Raw genomic sequence first — 20,648 nt, forward strand, 5'->3', positions numbered from 1 at the left:
TACTGAGGCTCAAGCTGTGTGACGCCTGATTGCTCCTTAAAAAACTGAAACGGCTTCATTTTGAATGCTGAAAGTGCCAGGTTTTGTCGAGTGCTTGTATGAATTTCCATTGCTTTATACGCACCGTACCTAGAACATCTAGTTATGACTTCACTGACAATAACATTCTGTTTTCCAAAGCAACCAATTGCCCTGGCAGGCTTTCTAAAATGTGAGGGTGGCAGTTTCAATAAAAAATAGTTTTTATTTGCGAAAGAAACTGAAAAACATAATTGAATTGCTAATAAAGTATCATAGTCTTGCTATTTAAAGCACTGGAGGAAGCCTGCTGATAGAGGTGGTTGAGGCTCTGAGTGGGAGGGAGAGAGAGAGAGAGAAAGAAAGAGAGAGAGGCAGTAACAGCAGGTGAGGAAACCATGACATAAATAAGTGGAAGAGATACACCTTAACGCAGAAAAGCGATCGGAAATAACAAGCTGCTACTCTTCAGAGGTGCGGACTGCAGTGTATAAGGTAAGGACTCTTATTCCATTAAGTAACAGTAAGTATTTAAGAATTTAATAGTATTGTCGTTGATGGCATTCTATTCTAGTCATGGTAGCTGTAAGTGCTTATTGTACATTTCCCAGTGTTATGTGCAGTTGACTTCTTATGGTAAGATATCAACTTATTGGGCATTTAGTAGTTGCCATTGTCTGATGATTGTTACTGCACTACTGTAGTTACTATGGATGGTACAACTGTAGTCACTGTCATCATTCCTTGGTGTCAAAGTGATAATTGTCATTTAATCTTTTTGTGTAGTTTTTAGCACCTTCTGAAACATCGTAACCAGTCTTGAGTATCGAAATTGATGACGGGTGTTATGTTATCAGTTACAGAATGGAAATGAATCTCCAGTGCCTGGAAATCTTGATGCTGATGGCATGTGCGACCTCTGCCTTGCCCACGGTAACCGTCTCACGTTTGCCTTGCTACGTCGACATGTCTCTGCTGACCGCATGCGTTGACTCACTCGTTTTTGACTGCGGGTTTGCTTTCACGGATAGGACGCTGTGGAACGGAATCGCATCGATGCGAATGGCTGCCGGCGGTGCCCCCCAGGTAAAGTAGTCACGCCCACCCTTACCGCCGCTTTGTCTTTCCCAGCTGCTGGCTTGTTTTTCAAACCGTGTGTTTTGTATGGCTGCGCGTTTCTGACTACCGTGGAAGTCGTAACAGGAAGTTGATGTAGTGCGCCCGAGTCTACTGACGAGAATAAGACCGCCTAACCTCCCAATCACAACCACATCCTTCATTAACATGCAGGCTTGACGAGAGACTTGCCTATCAGATTTCCTGTTGTTTCTCCATCTCACGCTCTGAGTTTGAACCGCACAGTGCCCTGATCCTTTTGATTACGTGTGATTAAACCTATACGACTGGAGACAGACACTGTGATCCACAGCATTAGAGAAACAGACACACAGTTACTGTAAATACATTTACTACTCTCTCTTGTGTCGGTGTGTTTATGTTGTAATATTGTATTGAGTCTCTCTGTCTCCCCCCCTTCTCATAGGAACATTGTACATACATTACATTAAGTCTGTCTTTGTATGCACACCCTCAGTGTTACATCAGTGTTAAAACTGTGTGCATTTGCTCTCTCAGGAGCTTTGAGTGCACCAGACACTGTGGGAAGGCTCTATCAGTGTGAGTTTCTACTGTTGTCTCTTTCAGGCCAGTATCAGGCCGGCTGCACAGTGTGCTCCATCTGCCCTTCTGGCTATTACACCAGCGACTGGAACAGCGAAGTGAGCTGTCTTCCCTGCTTCCGAGACTGCAGGAAAGGTAGGCTACATGTCTGTCAGTCCGTGTCTGTAGGCTGCATATCCGTCAGTCCGTTTGTCTGTAGGCTACATGTCGGTCAGTACGTGTGTCTGTAGACTACATGCTGGTCAGTCCGTGTGTCTGTACGCTGCATGTCCGTCAGTCCGTGTGTCCGTAGGCTACATGTCGGTCAGTCCGTGTGTCTGTCGGCTGCATGTCCGTCAGTCCGTGTGTCTGTAGGCTGCATGTCCGTCAGTCCGTGTGTCTGTAGGCTGCATGTCCGTCAGTCCGTGTGTCTGTAGGCTACATGCCGGTCAGTCCGTGTGTCCGTCTTCCTGCAGTCTATGGATGTATTTCTGCGTTTATCTTAAGAGCTGAGCCACGCTGTAGAAAACCGTACAATGATGCTGTGGTTATCCGGTTTGCCATTTCACCGGATGTGGTTCTTCTCTCAGTGTTTAACCTGCAGGTCGTCCAGGAGTGCAGCCCTAAGTCAGACGTGCAGTGCATCTGCATAGATGGCTTCACCTGCAAGTACTCCAACTCGGTGATGAAACAGTGCATATATTGCCACATGGGCACTTCTCCACCTCCAACTTCGCCACCTGGTAATACATGTGTCTGTGTGTGAGAGCGAGAGAGAGACAGCAAGAGCCCATGAATGAATGCATTTGTTGTGTTTTCCCAGAAGATGGGTAACTACATTTTCTGCAGCCTGTTTAGGGGATGTCAGAGTTTCCGTGCTTTCATTTTACACCTGGTACACACACGGTTTGGCAATAGCCGACAGGAAGTTGCATACCCAGTTTCCAATGCCTCTGCAATGCCTCGCACACCACAACATGACCAGCGCCAAACTTTCTCTCACACTCTGATCAGATATGTCTCAGATAGCATGGTTTGTTGATTGTATCAGATTAAAAGCGGTCTTGCATTTGACCTCTTTACTGTACATAGACAAAGGTTCAAACATGAACACAGTGTATTATGGTCATAAATGGGTATTCCATTAACAAATTCACACTATTGTTACAGCACTCCTGAAGAACCAGACAGGAAGTTCAGAAACCATCTGTGAACCTGGTACTTTCCTAAATGTGTCCTCAGGGAACTGTGAACCTGAGATTAAGTAAGTTCCTCCAGTCTTAGTTCAAAAGTTTGGCCTTTGTCACAGGCAAGGACATACTCTATTTACATTATTACATTAATGGCATTTGGCAGACGCTCTTATCCAGAGCGACGTACAGTTGATTAGACTAAGCAGGAGACAATCCTCCCCTGGAGCAATGCAGGGTTAAGGGCCTTGCTCAAGGGCCCAACGGCTGTGCGGATCTTATAGTGGCTATACCGCGGATTGAACCACCGACCATGCGGGTCCCAGTCGTGTACCTTAACAACTACACTACAGGCCGCCCCATATGTGTATGTGTATGAGGCTCAAATGTCACTTCTATAAATGTTTTATGGGGGACATTAACAGTACCACCCAAATTAATACAGCATAAAAGTAGATAATAATGGGGACCCCCCCCCCCCCTCCTCCCAAAGTCTAAATCATGGGGACACAATTGAAATCATTGAATACATTTCACTTTTTTGTTCAGTTTACATCATGCATTTTAGAAGAATACTAATTATGATACATGTAAAAAGAAGGCTGCTCCCATCACTTTTCCCTGCTGATGTACATTTGTGTTGGAGGGACGATGTGCGCCTTGTGCTGTTGAATGGATTCAGGTGCAGGGAGCTTCACTTACAGACAGAGGCAGTCACCATAATCATGGATATGAAAATAGATTACCTCCCTGCTTTGGCTTCGCTGAGATTAATGTGGCCTCTTTCTGTTTTTGTGTCACAGTGAGCCCACAACAGATACCCCCTCTCACAGCCCTGACACAGGTATGCCCGTCTGTCCCAATACTGACCCGACAGCTTTCACCTCCAGACCTCTGTCTGTCCCAATACTGACCCGACAGCTTTCACCTCCAGATCTCTGTCCGTCCCAATACTGACCTCACTTTCGCATCGATATGTCTGTTTAAACACTGTCATCATAGGTATGTATGTGTGTGTGTACCGTGGGCTCCAGGATTATTTGAACCTTTAATAAAAATGGAGAAAAAAGGCTGCATATAATAAACAACATGGATAATGATATATTTTATGTTCAAACATGAGAAAACTATATACTTTTATTTCAATACATTTACTCTCATATTTCAATGTTTTTTATTTAGCAGTCTAATTTTTTCTGAAAACCACAAAAATGATTGGCAGCCCTAATAATTATTGTAAATAAAATCAAGCAAAGTGAAATTGGCAATGCAACTTTACTTTAATCTAGTTAATCTCTGTCTAAAGGAACTATATTGTGTTATTTGATCACTTGCCGTTTCACTAGAGTGTAAAAATTAGGTAACAAGCATGCAAAATCCCTTTGTCAACCAGCATGGGAAAAGCCAAAGAACTGTCAATTCAGAAGTCACATTAAACGTTTTGGCCATACTCACCATCAACATGTTTAGCACTGATGGAATACATAAAGAGAGAAGCACCTCATACCTACTGTCAAATATGGCATATTCAAGTACCAGGAAATCTTGATAGAAAATCTGGTTGCCTCTGCTATGAATCTGAGTCTTGTAGGTAGATTGTCTAGCAGGACAATTACTCCAAGCATACATCAGAATCCACGCAGAAATGGTTAAGTAAAAACAACAACCATGTTGTGCAATGGTTGTCTCCGTCTCCAGACTTAAATCCCATGGAAAACCTGTGGTCTGAACTCAAGAGGGGGTATGCCAAGGATATCAATGATTCTGAAAAGTTCTGCATTGAGTAATTGTCCAAAAAACCCTACAAATGTGTTCTCTAACCTTATCACAAATTATAGTTAAAGACCAATGGCTGTCATGTTTACCAGGGGTGTTTGCACAAAGTATTAAACCAAGAGTGCCAATAATTGTGGAACCTGTTTTTGGGGATTTAGTTATTTTTATTTTAAAAATATAAGACTTTGCTTGATTCCATTGAATCGTTAATAAAGCACACTACTTTACGCATGTTGGAAATAAAGCTTATGTCATTAACTGTACTATTTTTTAGTTTACAGCCATTTTTGGCATATTTATTTATGGCCAATAATTCTGGAGCCCACTGTGTGCTTGTGTGTATGTGTGTATGTAGGTACACTCAGTAAGCACTTTATTAGGTATTTATTAGACTATTATTTTTTAGGCTTATTGGCTTATTGGTGCTTTTTTTAGGCTTCTGCTGCTGTAGCCTGTCCACTTAGAGGTTTAATGCATTTGCGTGTTCAGAAATGCTCTTCTGCATACCACTGTTGTAATGTGTGCTTATTTGCGTTACTGTCACCTTGCTGTCAGCTTTGACCAGTCTGGCGATTCTCCTCTGAGCTTTCTCCTTGACAGGGTGTTTCTGTCTGTAGAACTGCTGCTCACTGAATGTTTTTTGTTTTCACACCATTGTCTGCAAACTCGGTCTGAACAGAGAACATTTTAGGCTGTGTGTATATGAGAGTCTAATACACACGCACCCTCTCCCTCTTCCAGGGAACAGACTGCCGTGGGGGTGGTGGGTTGGCCTTCTGTTTTTCGTGCTCTTACTGATAACACCTGCTATCTTCTTCGGGAGCCGCAGCGAGGGAACATGTCTGAAACAATGTGAGTCTCCCCAGGTGTGTCTCACACCTGTGTGCCCCCCTCTCATCCTTCCTGCGGACTCCCTCCCGTTCCGCTCCGTGTTTCTCTTCATACCACTCCATCTCGGTATGGTGTCTGTAGTGTGTGTTTTTTTTTCCACGTTTCTCTGGCTTATATTTTCTCAAACTGACCGATTTATTCTTGTTTTTTTTCCCCCTCAGTTTTCAAGCTGTGTTCAGATGGTGGCCACAAGGTATGTCTTACCTTAATAATATAATATCATTATTATTTATGAGTGATTATTGTATTATACTCTTATATACCTGTAATGAACTGTAACTGTTCTCACTGACTTGCAGGGAGAAGAGGAGGCTGGTGCCCACCCGCCTGATGTGGCAGCTGGCCAGCTGTTTTCCAGAGAAGCACCCTGGGACGCAAAGACAATGACCAATCCCAACAAAGAGAACCACACTGACCTGCCAAACAGCATGGACCAAGCCCCAAAAGCCAGCGGAAATTTTGGTATATAATTCTCAATAATGGTCATCCATAGATCGCCTTTGCTTTTTCATCGGCGACTCATTTTCTGTGACTCCTTCTCCTCCTGTCAAACAGTCTTCGACCGAATACAGTGTCAATGAGCCTCTCACGCTTTATTCACCTTACTGCAGCATTATCATTCTGAAGATGAAAGATGATGATGATGATGATGATGATGATTATTATTATTAGTAGTAGTAGTAGTATTATTATTAATAGATGTATCGTTCAGGCATAAATTATGGAAACGCTGCATTTATAAACAGATTTTCACAAATAGTGCAATATTTAGCAACAATTTCTCTTCTTGGCATAATAAATGTATTATGGAATGAATTTCAAATCAACATGAAAAATGAAGAAATTAATTGCATTTGTTTTAAAAGTAATAATCATTACACCTTCGCTATACAGTATGTATTAGTTAATACCTACATAATTGAGCAGTCTAATACATCTCATCTCATTGTTGGAAATTTTATAATCAGCTTGAAGATGTATTTCAAGTCTTGAACATGTCTTTGTCCAGTACTTTTCTACATAAAATGATTCGATATTCACGCAAGAAAATATTTTTTCTTTTTTGGCTTGTATACTTTATTTTAATTTACTGATGATCACATAATGTCATTCCCACTCTTGGTCAAGAACTATTTTGAGCACATTTTTACAGACAAAAATGGTTCAGAGAAACAACAACAGAACCGAAGGCACAGATACAAGTGTAAAATTGTATGACCTTCATAATAGTATGTTTGTTACTGCATTTTATATCATGTGTGCTGTGAGTTGCCCTGGATACTGAAAATGGCAATGGTGTAACGGTGCCCTGTCCATCTCCTCTAGGCCCATTCCACATATACAGTGCAGGAGCGGTATTTGTCAGTCTGCTGAACCACTTTACAAACCCAGAGGGGGAGACAGAGGGAGTGAAAACACAGAAAGAGGATATCCCTCCACCCCCTTCTCCTCCTGTCCACCTGTCGGAAGAGGAGAGGGACGCACAGAAAGACTGTATTTTCTTTCCGTTGCAGGAACAAGGGAAAGAGAGTCACTTGTCAAAAGAGGAGGAGATCTATTGTCAACCGAAGGAGAAGTGACAATTAAATTAAAAGTGTATTTATTTTTTATTTCTAATAAATCCCTTGTACATTGTTGTCTATGTAGAGTGTTTTGTTGTGTTTCAACATGATGGAACGACTATATATCAGTGAAAACAAGCTGTATATACTGTCAGTACTTTATCAGTGCATGTTTAGTTGTTTAATATTCCAATTATATTTATTTAAAGAATATTTAATTCTGTTTTCAACTTTTTGAATATATATTTGAATTAAATGTCATCATAGGCTATTCCAGCCCAAATTAATGTGTTCACAAGTATTGTGTGCATGCGTGCGTGCGTCCGTGCATTTGTAATTGTGTGTGCATGCGTGCGTGCATATCTGTGTGTGTGTGTGTACTGTATGTGTGTGTGCATGCATGCGTATGTACTGTATGTGTGTTTGTGTGTGTGTGTGTGTGTACTTGGTGTATGCACCAGTGTGCACACTCAGCAGTGTAATTTTTCATCATGTCTTTTTCTCACTTCTGTTCTTTGCTCCCTTCCTTCCTCCTCTCCCACTTCCTGTATCTGTGACGGTACATTTTAATCTCAGTTTGTATTTTGATGCCCTCAATGTACTCCACCAATTGCCACTTGTTCTTCGTCATGTTAAAATGACCGCCAGCCATCTGTGTCTGTCCATCATGAATACATGTTCTCCTGCACCTCCAGCTTTTTACACACTTCCTGAACGGGAATTTTCCCCTCCTCTTCCGTGCACTGATTCGGTGCTGCTGTCTCATTTGCGACCCAGTACCCTGATGGACCAATCAAATCAAAGTGTTGAGCATATTTAAATCACCACTTCTTGCTTTGGAACTCTTGTTCGTACCAATATTGTGCACACAACTTATACGTATAGTTACACGCATACGTCCTAACATTTAGGCACATGTGCTGTAATATACTTGCTAAAAGCACGTGCCTGGCTTTCTTCCTTTCGCTCTGAATTGCTGAGTGACGTTTTTTGTAAATAAAAAAAATAAAAAAAGAACTGACTGGATTTGAACTGACCCTTAGTTGTTCTCCAGATCCATCGTAACACATATTTGTTTCTGGAGACGAGAATGACACAGATCAGCAGGGTGCAACAACACACTAATAGAGTAATATCAGAGGGCCTCACGCTGGGGAGGGGCCCTGGGAGAGGAGAGAGGGAGACAGAGAGAGAGAATAAATACAATAAGCTATACCAAACATCCTGACTAACTGATAGGGATTTGAAACAAAAAACAAGTCTACAATTACTACTGTGGTGGGACGTTTCTTGTTTTGCAACAGGCCAAAGCAGTGGATAATTCACTCCCATATTGTTTAAATTCATAGGGCACATTACCTTTACTGGTAGGCTCCACTCTACTTTCTGAGGATACTTCTGTGAAAATGCACAAGCAACAGAAAAATCGAATCACTACACTCATGAAGAATATGCAATTCCCCTACCCCTAAATACAGATGCACAACGAAAGCTTTCTGTTTAATAATTTATTTGATCCTTTTAAAAATGTAAACAATTGTGAGCTACAGCTGAAGACTGTAAATACAGTATATCTTTGGTGATTTAGTTTTACTATTATCCAATACAGGAGTGGACTAGTTGTTTCTAAAACTATTCCAGAATAACTTTTCGGAACAAAATCTAGTATAGCATATGTACATATGTGAAATTATTTAATATCAACCAATACAGTTTTGTATGCACACTGAAAGTGATTTAAAACAAGCTATTGCTATTTTTGACCATTAACTATGGTTCAAAATTTCTATCCCTGCAACCACTGTCCCATGATGGAAGCCCAAATGAAATGAAATGAATTGGAATATTGGGTCACACTTTACAATAAGGTTGTATTGGTATTAATGAATATAGTTGTTCATCATGAATTAATGTAGTACAAATATATGAAATAATTTAAGCATGAAATACAAACTAATGTATTAGCTACATGAATTAGTAGCAAACCATAGGATAAACGTATAATTAGTTAGCCATTAAGAAATATATTTACAGTTTTTTCATTGATTCATTCATTCATTCATTATCCTAACCCGCTTATCCTGAACAGGGTCGCAGGGGGGCTGGAGCCTATCCCAGCATACATTGGGCGAAAGGCAGGAATACACCCTGGACAGGTCGCCAGTCCATCGCAGGGCACACACACCATTCACTCACACACTCATACCTATGGGCAATTTTAGACTCTCCAATCAACCTAACCTGCATGTCTTTGAACTGTGGGAGGAAACCGGAGTACCCAGAAGAAACCCACGCAGACACATGCAAACTCCACACGGAGAGGCCCCAGGATTCGAACCCAGGACCTACCCACTGCACCATCTGTGCCGCCATCTCAGTTTTTTCATTCCAATATGAATTACCATTAACTAATTGAATGAATTATTTATGTCCAATAAAGAAACAAATCTGAACAGATTTTATACCACCGATAAAAGCAAAGAATCACTCCTCTGCCAATAAGATCTGTACCTTCCTTGTGTGGGTTGCTAGGTGTCACTCCTCCTTCAGAACTATGCCGTGGTGCCTCTGTGAAATTTTGCAATAAATTAATTGTCAATCAACCTGCTGCTTGATGGATGGTCAAAACAGGAACAAGACAAGCACAGGTTCACTCATCTCTGTTTTAATTGTAATTTATAACTCCCCCCCCCCCCCCCCCCCCCTTCCACCAGTCCAGATGACTGAAAATTAATAACAGTCAGTAACAGGAGAATGTAGTATCTTACCTCTGATAGTTGTGTTTTTTTCCACCACCAGAGTAGGTATTTCTTCACAACTCAGGCATGGTTGAGCTTTGCAACGGTACCCAGGTTTACATTCACACACTGCATTGTCAGTGCCTGAGCAGTGTCTTGTATACTTCAAATCTACAAAAAAATATATAGCAGTTCATGCCTTGTTTGTGACTGTACAATGTAGGTGACACTAAAATGCATGCATGCATTGAAAGAAGGAACTCACTTGAGGGAAAAACCTATTTATAATCTGCTGAAAAGGCAAAAATATTTAACTGATTCAATTCTGATTCTGACTCATATAGAACCATGACACAAAACAAAAATCTAAAAAAGCTTTTTACATTTTAGAAATAATGCTTCTCTTGCATTATTAAATGACAGATCTACCATCTTTCTCCTCTTCTATCAAAACTGCACTCAGACCCTTGTGCATGTCTCTTTTATTTTGTTCTCATTTTTTTATCAGCTGACATTTACATTATGTTTTTTCCCCCCAGAGAAATAGTGCTCATCAGCAATAATTAAATGATGAAAACATGACATTTCAAAGGTCTGGCAGTGACGCACACCTGTGCCCCTTTAAAGTCTTTTCCGATCATTAGACTTCCCACGCTCCTCTCTCACACAGCGTCCCCTCTGTACCAATGTGCTGGTGGTGTTCAGTCACAGCTGCAGGAGCCCTGCAAATTATCTCTCTTTCTGAGTGTAGCCCCCCTGACACAACCTAGGGGAAGTCCCTTTTTCACAAAACAACTTTTTTCCTTGAACGCAACCTTCAGCACAAGCTCATGAAGATGTTAAGTTTAAAGTAGTGAATGCAACAGGCAGCTCATACACACGAATAAATAGAACACTATCCAAGACCTGTAGCTCAACACGTACATATACAATGTACTTTCATACATTGCATAAATGAACACACACAGACACACACACACTTACGGATCATGCTGCAGTCATGGCATTTGCGGCATGTAAATTCCGTATCATACTGCTTGGAGTAGAAGCCCTGTTCACACCGCTCACAGCTGGTTGGGCTGGAAGCTGTACAGTGTTTCTTCAAGCGTTCACCTGTAAATCAGGGCGTAGAACATACTCAGTGTACTTATACTCATCACAGCCAGACTAACACGGCTGTTACTGCAGTCATTATAGGTCAGTGCAAGTAGTTGTATGAATACTATGGGCATCAACTAAAAAGCATATTGAATAACCGTTTCCTTCTGGTAGTGTATTCCAGTTTTCTTATTAGCAATAATAAAAAAATGCTCTTGGATATGAAGATATATTGTGATGTCCATATGTTTCTAACTGTCGTGATGCGAACTGGGGACCAGCCTTTTATCCGGACCATACTGATTGAAAATTACCTGGTTTACACATGCAGCACATTCTGCCGTCACGTTCATACTGTGTGTTCCTGTCACAATTCTGTGAGTGACAGAGCAAGAAGTGAAAAGAGAGGAAGAGAGTCAGAAGGACTCCTGACATGGACTGCATCATCTACAGGTAATGGAGAGAGAGAGAGAGAGAGAGAGAGAGAGAGAGAGAGAGAGAGAGAGAGAGAGAGAGAGAGAGAGGGAGGGAGAGAGAGAGAGATCAATTACAATTATTTAAAACATGATACTGAAATAACATTATTGTGAATCACCTTATTCAACTAAACATGAGCACAGCCATACAGATGGAAATGGGAGAGCTCAGTACAGGAATGCCTAGGGTCCTCACATCATTCCATTTGCTCTGACAAGAGACAGCCGGGATATGATATTTGAAAGCACTTGGCAGCTTATCAGCTTGGATGGACATATAAAGAGAGAGAGAAACATCTCCACAAACACCACTGCTGCATGAGACACAGAGAGACACAAATCTGCCACTTACCTTCATACCCCCGAGTGCTTCAATGCAACAGCCAGAAAGTATTCAGCGGTGGATGCCTGCTCCAAATGATTCTACATGAAGTGTGTCTCAGGCTATATGTCACGTCAAAAGATGACTGACTCATTTAAGTCAGATAACTGAAAGACCCCCCTTAGCCTTGATTCTATATCTCACCAAATATCAAATGTGTCCTCCCCCTCTTTTTTTCCATGCTTTCTCTCTTAGCTGTTTAGGGTCTCAACTGAAAAAACATCTTCAAATGTTTCCATAGTATATAAATAGGCACAAATTTAATGTAAGAGCATAACAGACATTTTAACTGAACTTTAATTTCATTGTGCGGGTGCATTTTGTATAGTTCATCGTGATAGAACTTTTGAGCAGTACAGATGTCTGAACATAGCCTGTCTTTTGCTTGTTCCTGTCGGACCACTATAATTGTTTTTCTACTGGTTTCTCCAGACTGGACAATCATTCTGGGTTGTAAGCCACCTAAAATGTAGTCTTATCACAAGTTAAGTGGGTAAGTGGTTTTACGACTTAGGAATCATCATGTTAGTCTGACAAACTGCTGTTGGCACACATTTCATGAATCTAGTTTACAATAAAGCAGATCTTTTCTGTGCACTCGGAGAGAACACTCCAGTCACGTTTGTTTCATCCATTTGTGGTGTATATCTTCACACTCAACCGTAAACCATTTTCAAAAACTAGACTCCACATCATATGACCTCTCACCGCAGTGTGAGAGAGACCCTCACACTGACTCATCAGCTCGTTTATCATCAGACTTTAGAGTAAGTTCACCTCAAGCTTACAATTACTGTAAACTTTCTTTTTTTTTTTATGAATCATTTCTTATGAATATATTATTCAGTCATACTTAGTCACGTTAAAAAGTGAATTAAAAATCTTTTCACAAACAGAGAGAGGTATCCTTGCGGCCTGGATTAGTTCTGAACATGGTTCTGTTGAATAATTCCTCTTTATAACTGATGTTTGGTGAGTGTTTTTGACTGCATATTGGTGATTGCTGAGATTAACCCCCCTTATCCACCTTCACCATCTCCATCCTGCCCCATATACTTAACATTTCACACATCCATCACCATTTCCATCTCCATCCTGCCCTATATCCTTAACATTTCACACATCCATCTCCATCTCCATCTCCATTTTCTTAAACTTCCCCTTTTAAATTTGCACATACAGCAGCTTTATTTTGTGCGCTGTAGTTTGAGTTTGTTAACCCACAGCATTGGGCAGGCACACATTTCACTGGGTGTCCTCGCCCAGGAGCAACGTAATATTTCAGCTGTATGTACTGGCTGAAATAATTTATTATTGGCTGAAGTACATGGAATATACCTTGATGCCTTGGACCTACTAAAGGTACCTATTTTTGCTTTTCACAAATAATGAATAATCTCTGTTGTTCATAATTGTTTCATAAATTAAGAAAAAAGAAAAATTAGAAGAGGGCTAAATGTAAATAAAATTGATTGGCCATTAGCTTAGCTTAGTTTTAAAGAGGATTTCTACATGACTGCCTTTAGTGTATTCCTTTAGTTTGACTTGGCTATGTGAGCGTGGCACCCATCAAACTAGTGACAGGATGTGGCTTTTATTTTTTAGGAAGGGAAGTACTTGTTAACGCTCTGCTGACTTCTGGTAATGCCTCGGTGAACAAATACTTTGAATTGCTGATTTATGGTATGGCAGGGTAACTCAGAGGTATTACCAGGCACTTAATTATGTATTCCTTTCATATTAACTTCTTTGATTCCTTGCACTGTAAAAAAAAAAAGGCTGTCTTAGCCAATGTACGAGCCTTGTAATGAGACTTAATCTCTTATTTTCTCTCAAGCAGAAAATATTGCCTTGTTTTTAGTTACCGTTTGCTTGACTTACATGTAAAATTTTCCTACCCCATTGGCAAATCTTGAAATTAGTCTTGGCATCATTGGCAACATTATTTACTTATTTCGCGAAACAGCAATAGGAGTACGATATTAAGTCCCAATATAAGACCAAAGTACTTGCGCTATTTGGTTTTTGCAGTGTGGCTAGTCACGGTCCTCCCCCGCCTCTTAACTCTCCTCCTACCTCCTCCTGCTTCTAAGCCGCTGTTCTGTCCTCAGGCCGGGACTGCCCAGTCTTGAGTACTGTAGAGCCACTCCCTAGTGGCTGCACTCAGTGCATATTGCATACACTCACTCTGGCTGATTCTAGTTCTCACTCCTTTCACTTATTTCCTTCCTCCCCTCCTCACCCGCTGTTGGCCACGGCCAGGTCTGATCGCACCGCTGACCTGACGTTGTATTCGGGTGAAAGATAGTCGCAAACTGTAGCAGTGCCGAACAGAGCCATCCCCGTTGACTTTCTGGGGCCCTAGTCAAAAATAATTTGGGGGGCCCCGCCAAAGCATTGGTTGAGGAACCCTATGTGGCTGATGTGCCCAGTGAGAGGGACAGAATGGACGACTGTACCCGGACAACACAGCATTGTGCCAGAGTAGCTGCAGCACAGAGACAGAGGGTCGTGCTTTGAGTAGCAAACGCATTTGAGGATTTAATGTACATACACTCACTGAGCACTTTATTAGGAACACCTGCACACCTACATGTTCATGAGATTGTCTAATCGGCCAATCATGTGGCAGCAGTGCAATGCGTAAAATCATGCGGATATGGGTCAGGAGCTTCAGTTAATGTTCACGTCGACCATCACAATGGGGGAAAGTAGCTACAGTGGTATGCGGAAGAGCATCTCTGAACACGCAAGGTGTCAAACCTGTGGATAGGCCGCAGCAGCTTAAGAAGTCTAAAAAATAAGTCTATTGAATACCTAATAAAGTGCTCACTGAGTGTAGATGGCAAGCAGTCCCATGATAAATGTTCAGCCTTAGTTGAGCCATGATGCGGTGTGAACAGGCACGTGTTCAGCCTGCAGGAGAAGGAGTGAGGCCCAGACTATGCTGGGAGCTCATTTCACCACAGAGGAACGCTCACCATTAGAGAAGCGGTGGAGGACTGAACAAGAAAAGATGACCGAAGAACATGGAGTGCAATGGCCTGGCGGGAGTATTGGGTTCGATAACCAATTTTAGGCAGGAGGGCACAGTTCATAAGCTGGAACCAGGTGTTTGTTTTAGGTACTTGAGCCACAAATAGTAAGCTGTGGAGTAAGACGAGGAAAGGTGGGACATGGGCACTTGAGCTACTTACAGTGGTGTGAAAAAGTGTTTGCCCCCTTCCTGATTTCTCTTTTTTTGCATGTTTGTCACACTTAAATGTTTCAGATCAAACAAATTTAAATATTAGTCAAAGACAACACAAGTAAACACAAAATGCAAGGTAAATTAAGGTTTTTATTATTAAGAGAGAAAAAAAATATATAAACCTACATGGCCCTGTGTGGAAAAAGTGATTGCCCCCTAAACCTAATAACTGGTTGGGCCACCCTTAGCAGCAACAACTGCAATCAAGCCTTTGCGATAACTTGCTATGAGTCTCTTACAGCGCTGTGGAGGAATTTTGGCCCACTCATCTTTGCAGAATTGTTGTAATTCAGCCACATTGGAGGGTTTTCGAGCATGAACCGCATTCATGCCATTCAAAGGTGGACTTGCTGGTGTGTTTTGGATCATTGTCCTGCTGCAGAAACCAAGTTTGTTTCAGCTTGAGGTCACGAAAAGATGGCCGGACATTCTCCTTCAGGATTTTTTGGTAGACAGCAGAATTCATGGTTCTATTTATCACAGCAAGTCTTCCAGGTCCTGAAGCAGCAAAACAGCCCCAGACCATCACACTACCACCACCATATTTTACTGTTGGTATGATGTTCTTTTTCTGAAATGCGGTGTTACTTTTATGCCAGATGTAATGGGACACACACCTTCCAAAAAGTTCAACTTTTGTCTCGAGTATTTTCCCAAAAGAACATCAAGATGTTTTCTGGCAAAATTGAGACGAGCCTTAATGTTCTTTTTGCTCAGCAGTGGTTTTCGTCTTGGAACTCTGCCATGCAGGCCATTTTTGCCCAATCTCTTTCTTATGGTGGAGTCATGAACACTGACCTTAACTGAGGCAAGTGAGGCCTGCAGTTCTTTGGATGTTGTTGTGGGGTCTTTTGTGACCTCTTGGGGTAATTTTGGTCGGCCGGCCACTTCTGGGAAGGTTCACCACTGTTCCATGTTTTCGCCATTTGTGGATAATGGCTCTCACTGTGGTTCGCTGGAGTCCCAAAGCTTTAGAAATGGCTTTATAACCTTTTCCAGACTGATAGATCTCAATTACTTTCTTTCTCATTTGTTCCTGAATTTCTTTAGATCTCGGCATGATGTCTAGCTTTTGAGGATCATTTGGTCTACTTCACTTTGTCAGGCAGGTCCTATTTAAGTCATTTCTTGATTGAGAACAGGTGTGGCAGTAATCAGGCCTGGGTGTGGCTAGAGAAATTGAACTCAGGTTTGATAAACCACAATTAAGTTATGTTTTAACAGGGGGGGCAATCACTTTTTCACACAGGGCCATGTAGGTTTGGATTTTTTTTCTCCCTTAATAATAAAAACCTTCATTTAAAAACTGCATTTTGTGTTTACTTGTGTTGTCTTTGACTAATATTAAAATTTGTTTGATGATCTGAAACATTTAAGTGTGACAAACATGCAAAAAAAAAAAGAAATCAGGAAGGGGGCAAACACTTTTTCACACCACTGTACTTACAGGCAACACTATTCACTATGAGCTGGAGGGGACTGGGAGACAGGAAACAACAGAATTGCAGTACTCAAAGCCAGGGGCGTCACATTGGGGGATAGAGGAACTGACTACACAGGGCCCAGGCAGGGAGGAAGGGGGGATTCAGGTCCTCAAAAGGCCTGGACTAAAAAGGGGAAGGGGGCCCTAGCTCTGGTTAACTGTTGCAGTGTTCTCGGCAAAAAAAAGTTTGATAACCGAGATTTTTGGCAATCTGGGATACAGACACTATTGAGCTTCCAAGAGAAATGGAAAGATTCCCCCCGGCAGAGAATGAAACTGGTAGAGTGACTCAGTTTGAGCAGGATTAAGTTTCAAGAGTCCAACAGATCATCGAATTCCGGGCATCCGTCTCTGTCCAAATACAGATAGCCCACAGCAAAAGCTAACCAGCTGAGATTCAGGTCCACATTTCAGCCTGGCCTAAAAGGAGAAATCTGTCCATCCCACTGTTTTATCTATTTCACCCAGAACTGTGAACGCTCCGCCTAATTTGTAGACTGATCGAAAACACTGCAACATTTTCTGTTTTCTTTTCAAGAGAGCAGCAGCCTGGCATATGCACGCTCTAAACTCTGTGTTGCCAGCTGCCTTTAAAAAAAAAAAAATGTTTTAAATATTAATTCTAATAATAATAATAATAATAATAATAATAATAATAATAATAATAATAATAATAATAATCTGTGTGAGTCTCTCCATAAAATCGTCGCATAAATGCTTAAATGTAATGGATCAGGGAAACAAAGAGCATAAATAAATAAATAAACAGAGTAAAACAAAAATATAAACAGCAGGCTACAGTTTGTGGCCCCCAAGGTTCTTGAGTTAAAAATCTAAGTTGTAGGTAAGGCAACTGAACTGTAAGAAATTGTCGGAGTGACGTGCCTACGTTCCTTCCCGCACAGACATCCGCCCTCCTCACGGCGAAATTGGCGAACGACGAAATTGAGTGGGCTGCGTTACAGTTTTATTAAATAAAGTTTTAGTGAACTTAAGTCTGGTGAGTTAATTACAAAATAACGTATGCAACTCCTAACTATTAATATAAACGCGGGATTATTCTTTTTTTTCAAGGTAAGTCAATTTAATTCAAGATATTATCGTCGTTGGGTAACGAGTGGGTGTAAAACCGAAAGTGAGGAATATACACGATAAGCTAAAGAATTGAGGTTGAGTTGAGGTTGCCTTGGAAGGAAAAAAAACTTGCTACGATGTTTTTATCCAGGGAAGATCTAAGTGTGTTCGCTGGTATCTCACACTTATTTAGTTTTTAGGATTTGAAAAAAAAAATGGTGCCCGTATTTACGAAATACCTTCTGTACGTGCTTATCTCGAGGAAATGGGAGGCGAAATTATTCTGGTTGGAGAATGCATGTATGCTAATCAAGTCTATTTGATAGTTATTTCATTATAACCCCGATAACGGTTGATGCCAGTTTTTCTTAACTTTCATCTTTCTCTAGTATCCTATCCGATGGCGTGAGTGACAAGAATTAGAGGATGGACGGAGCACAGCACAGAAGAAAATGGAAGAAAATATTGACGGTTATTCCTTTTCTTTTGGTGAGCTTTTCTTTCACCCTCGGTGCCTTGTAAAATTATGACTTTAATGTTGCGTTTCATTACGGGTTTAATTTTCAACCCAGTCGAGCAGACTGCCCACTTTTTGTGTCGTGGTTAGTCACCTCCTGGACCTGGTCTTGGTTACTGTGCTAGGATTGCAGTGTTTACAGTACAGAAGTTAATTATTACATCCGTTTTTAAAACTACGGCCCTAGGAAACTTCACCTCAATTTCAGTTTTCAGGTGTCACTGTAGGTGCCTACTAGTTCAGAAATCACTTGGCAATCGGCTACCTGAATACAAAAATGGACGCAGGAAATTGAAACTGCTGCCTGAAAGCACAAGAGAACAGGCAGGATTGAGAGGAGGCAGGATTTAATCTATGATTTAGCCTGAAGGAGGCAGTCTTATTGAAAAATGACCCGAAATTAGGAATGTTTACTCTGATTGCTGATTTGCAAGAAAAAAACGGGTAACATGATACATTTTTTTAAAGCAAGTAGGCTATCATGCCGCTTGTCACTAATGAATCCACATAATGGCATTTTGGTTTGAGAGTCAGAAAGAAACCAACCAACAGTAAACCTGATGGATTCATTCCAAATACAAGTACAACACATTTTGCAATAATAAACTCTCAGTGCTACAATTCAACAGATTGACAAAAAATCCTATCAGAGAAAAAAAGAAAATCAGTCAACTAGCTCAGCAATTTTCCCTTAACAAGTTTGCAATCTGCTTCAATTCTTTTAGCAAGATTGTCACTATTTGTGCGCATGTGAACTAGAAAATGGCCATAAGATACACACATTTAAATATTTCCCAGCTTGCGCACAGATATTTAACCTATGCGTCAGTTGTTGCAGATTCTGGCAATGCTTTGAGAAATGTGTGAAATGAGTTACCATTACCAGCTAATAATGATGATTCAGAATTTAGGGAACTGCACTTCTTACTTAAGCTAAATGTGTGATTCATACGTTTAGTTATGTTGTCCTGTTCTGAACTACTTTTTAATTTCTTTTTATTATTGTGCCCCACTGAGTACATGTAGAAATTTGTATGTAAAGTAAAGGAAAATATTTTTTTACACTTAAGAGAACTGTACTTTACAAAAAACCTACTTGTAAGTTCCAGATAAACATCTTAAAACATTAATTAATTAAACCTAACATTTTTGCTTGTCCCAGCCCACTACAACTCAGCTTTATTAGGAATATCTGTACACCTACATATTCATGCGATTATATAAGTCAGCCAGTCGGGTGGCAGCAGGAACGGGTCAGGAGCTTCAGTTATTCACATCCACCATCAGAATGGGGGAAAAATATGATCCAAGTGACTATGACCATGGAATGATTGTTGATGCCAGCTAGGGTGGTTAGAGTATCTCATAAATTGCTGATCTCCTGCGATTTCTCAAGAATGGTGGGAAAACAAAAAACATCCTGTGATCAGCAGTTCTGCGGCCAGAAATGTATTGTTAATGAGAGAGGTCAGAGGGTCGACTGGTCGAAGCTGACAGGAAGGTGGCAATGTTGAAAAATAAATGACAGTTACTAGGGCTAAATGATGCCCCAAATGTTGAATCACCCATGTACATTTCTCATCTGGACATACAGTATAGCTGCATTATCTAATACCCCACACCCCAAACATGGAATTGTACTGCTGCTTGTGTGTTTTTGTTTGCTTATTATAGGAACAAAATTGCATTCTGTTTGTATTGAATTGTGTATCTAAAGCAGAGCTGAGCAATGGCGGCTGTACTTGTTTCTGGTTTTCATGCCAGCTTCTGGCCTTAATTCGCTATTCACTTGAAAAAACGCTTGAATGACAGCCAAATAATGTTCTTGTGTCCCTATGTTAAACGTGTTACTCTAATCTACGAGTGAGCCAGTGTTGGAGTGCACAGCCAGTTAGCTCATCCATCCAGGGTAACTGGTTGAAACAGAAATCTGCATAAATTCGGCTAACCGCCCCCCCCCCCCCCCCCCCCCAGTAGCTGAATTTCCCACCCCTGATGTTTATTCAGGAATTGAGATTGAATAAAATATTGTTTGACTTTTGAATATTCAGATCTGTCTGGATGTGAACACTGCTGCCTCTGCAGTGGGACGCCAAGCAGATGGTCTTAGCACACCATCTGCTTGCAAGGAAGATGAGTTTCTCCATTCTTCTAAAGAATACTGCTGTAACATGTGCCCGCCAGGTACGTTAGCTCGAGGACTCTGAACGCAGTATCTGAGTTCGACCGTGTCCCACAGCACATTTCTCACTTGTATGTCTGTTTGTAGATCTTACCGTCGTTCATCTGTTGATTAGGCCGTATATCCATCTCTGTCTTAATTAGTAGTTCCTGTTTAGTTTCCGTCTGTCAATGTGTTTGTACCCCTCTTTTTTAGGGTTTTCAATGACAAAAGAGTGTGCTGGACCAGACCTGAGAAGCAAGTGCACCATCTGTCCGCCCGGGTTGTACCGGGATGAGATCAACTACACTGGAATATGCAAAAGATGTTCCCCATGTAAAACTGGTAAATAAATGTATATATGTAAATAAAG

The 20,648-nt window shown here is 41.1% G+C and overlaps 3 protein-coding genes across 6 annotated transcripts in view; 2 read left to right on the top strand and 1 right to left on the bottom strand.

Annotated features, from left to right (window-relative positions):
* Window positions 1–200: 200 nt before the first annotated feature.
* Window positions 201–7,171, top strand: si:dkey-260g12.1 (tumor necrosis factor receptor superfamily member 3). The gene is made up of 11 exons (XM_061253351.1): window positions 201–513; window positions 876–951; window positions 1,050–1,104; window positions 1,723–1,833; window positions 2,268–2,420; window positions 2,848–2,941; window positions 3,671–3,711; window positions 5,385–5,495; window positions 5,696–5,727; window positions 5,834–5,996; window positions 6,861–7,171. The coding sequence occupies exons 2-11, from the start codon at window positions 883–885 to the stop codon at window positions 7,112–7,114; spliced, it is 1,083 nt and encodes a 360-aa protein (XP_061109335.1). The 5' UTR covers window positions 201–513; window positions 876–882; the 3' UTR covers window positions 7,115–7,171.
* On the bottom strand, window positions 6,587–12,167 carry cd27 (CD27 molecule). 3 transcript variants are annotated; one of them, XM_061253382.1, is made up of 8 exons: window positions 11,761–12,167; window positions 11,247–11,379; window positions 10,819–10,947; window positions 9,865–10,005; window positions 9,608–9,664; window positions 8,456–8,494; window positions 8,134–8,174; window positions 6,587–7,877 (listed from the first exon to the last, which is right to left on the bottom strand). In XM_061253382.1, exons 1-8 carry the CDS (start codon window positions 11,764–11,766, stop codon window positions 7,599–7,601), a joined length of 825 nt encoding a protein of 274 aa, XP_061109366.1. In that variant the 5' UTR covers window positions 11,767–12,167; the 3' UTR covers window positions 6,587–7,598. The 3 variants fall into 3 exon arrangements, with proteins under 3 accessions (XP_061109366.1, XP_061109382.1, XP_061109375.1); XM_061253398.1 differs by having other exon boundaries at window positions 8,134–8,259; XM_061253391.1 differs by lacking the exon at window positions 8,456–8,494.
* Window positions 12,168–13,012: 845 nt separating this feature from the next.
* Window positions 13,013–20,648, top strand: part of tnfrsf1a (tumor necrosis factor receptor superfamily, member 1a) — a 9,678-nt gene continuing 2,042 nt past the window's right edge. Inside the window, exons 1-4 of one of the 2 annotated variants that reach the window (XM_061253368.1) lie at window positions 13,013–13,152; window positions 17,987–18,086; window positions 20,166–20,298; window positions 20,492–20,620. In XM_061253368.1, coding sequence (XP_061109352.1) covers window positions 18,024–18,086; window positions 20,166–20,298; window positions 20,492–20,620 — 325 coding nt within the window. In that variant the 5' untranslated portion in view covers window positions 13,013–13,152; window positions 17,987–18,023. Of the gene's footprint in view, window positions 13,153–17,368; window positions 17,598–17,986; window positions 18,087–20,165; window positions 20,299–20,491; window positions 20,621–20,648 lie in introns of those variants that run through there. The other variant, XM_061253358.1, reaches the window with a different exon arrangement.

The sequence above is a fragment of the Conger conger genome, chromosome 1 (assembly GCF_963514075.1).
Source record: "Conger conger chromosome 1, fConCon1.1, whole genome shotgun sequence".
NCBI classification, from domain to species: Eukaryota; Metazoa; Chordata; class Actinopteri; order Anguilliformes; family Congridae; genus Conger; species Conger conger.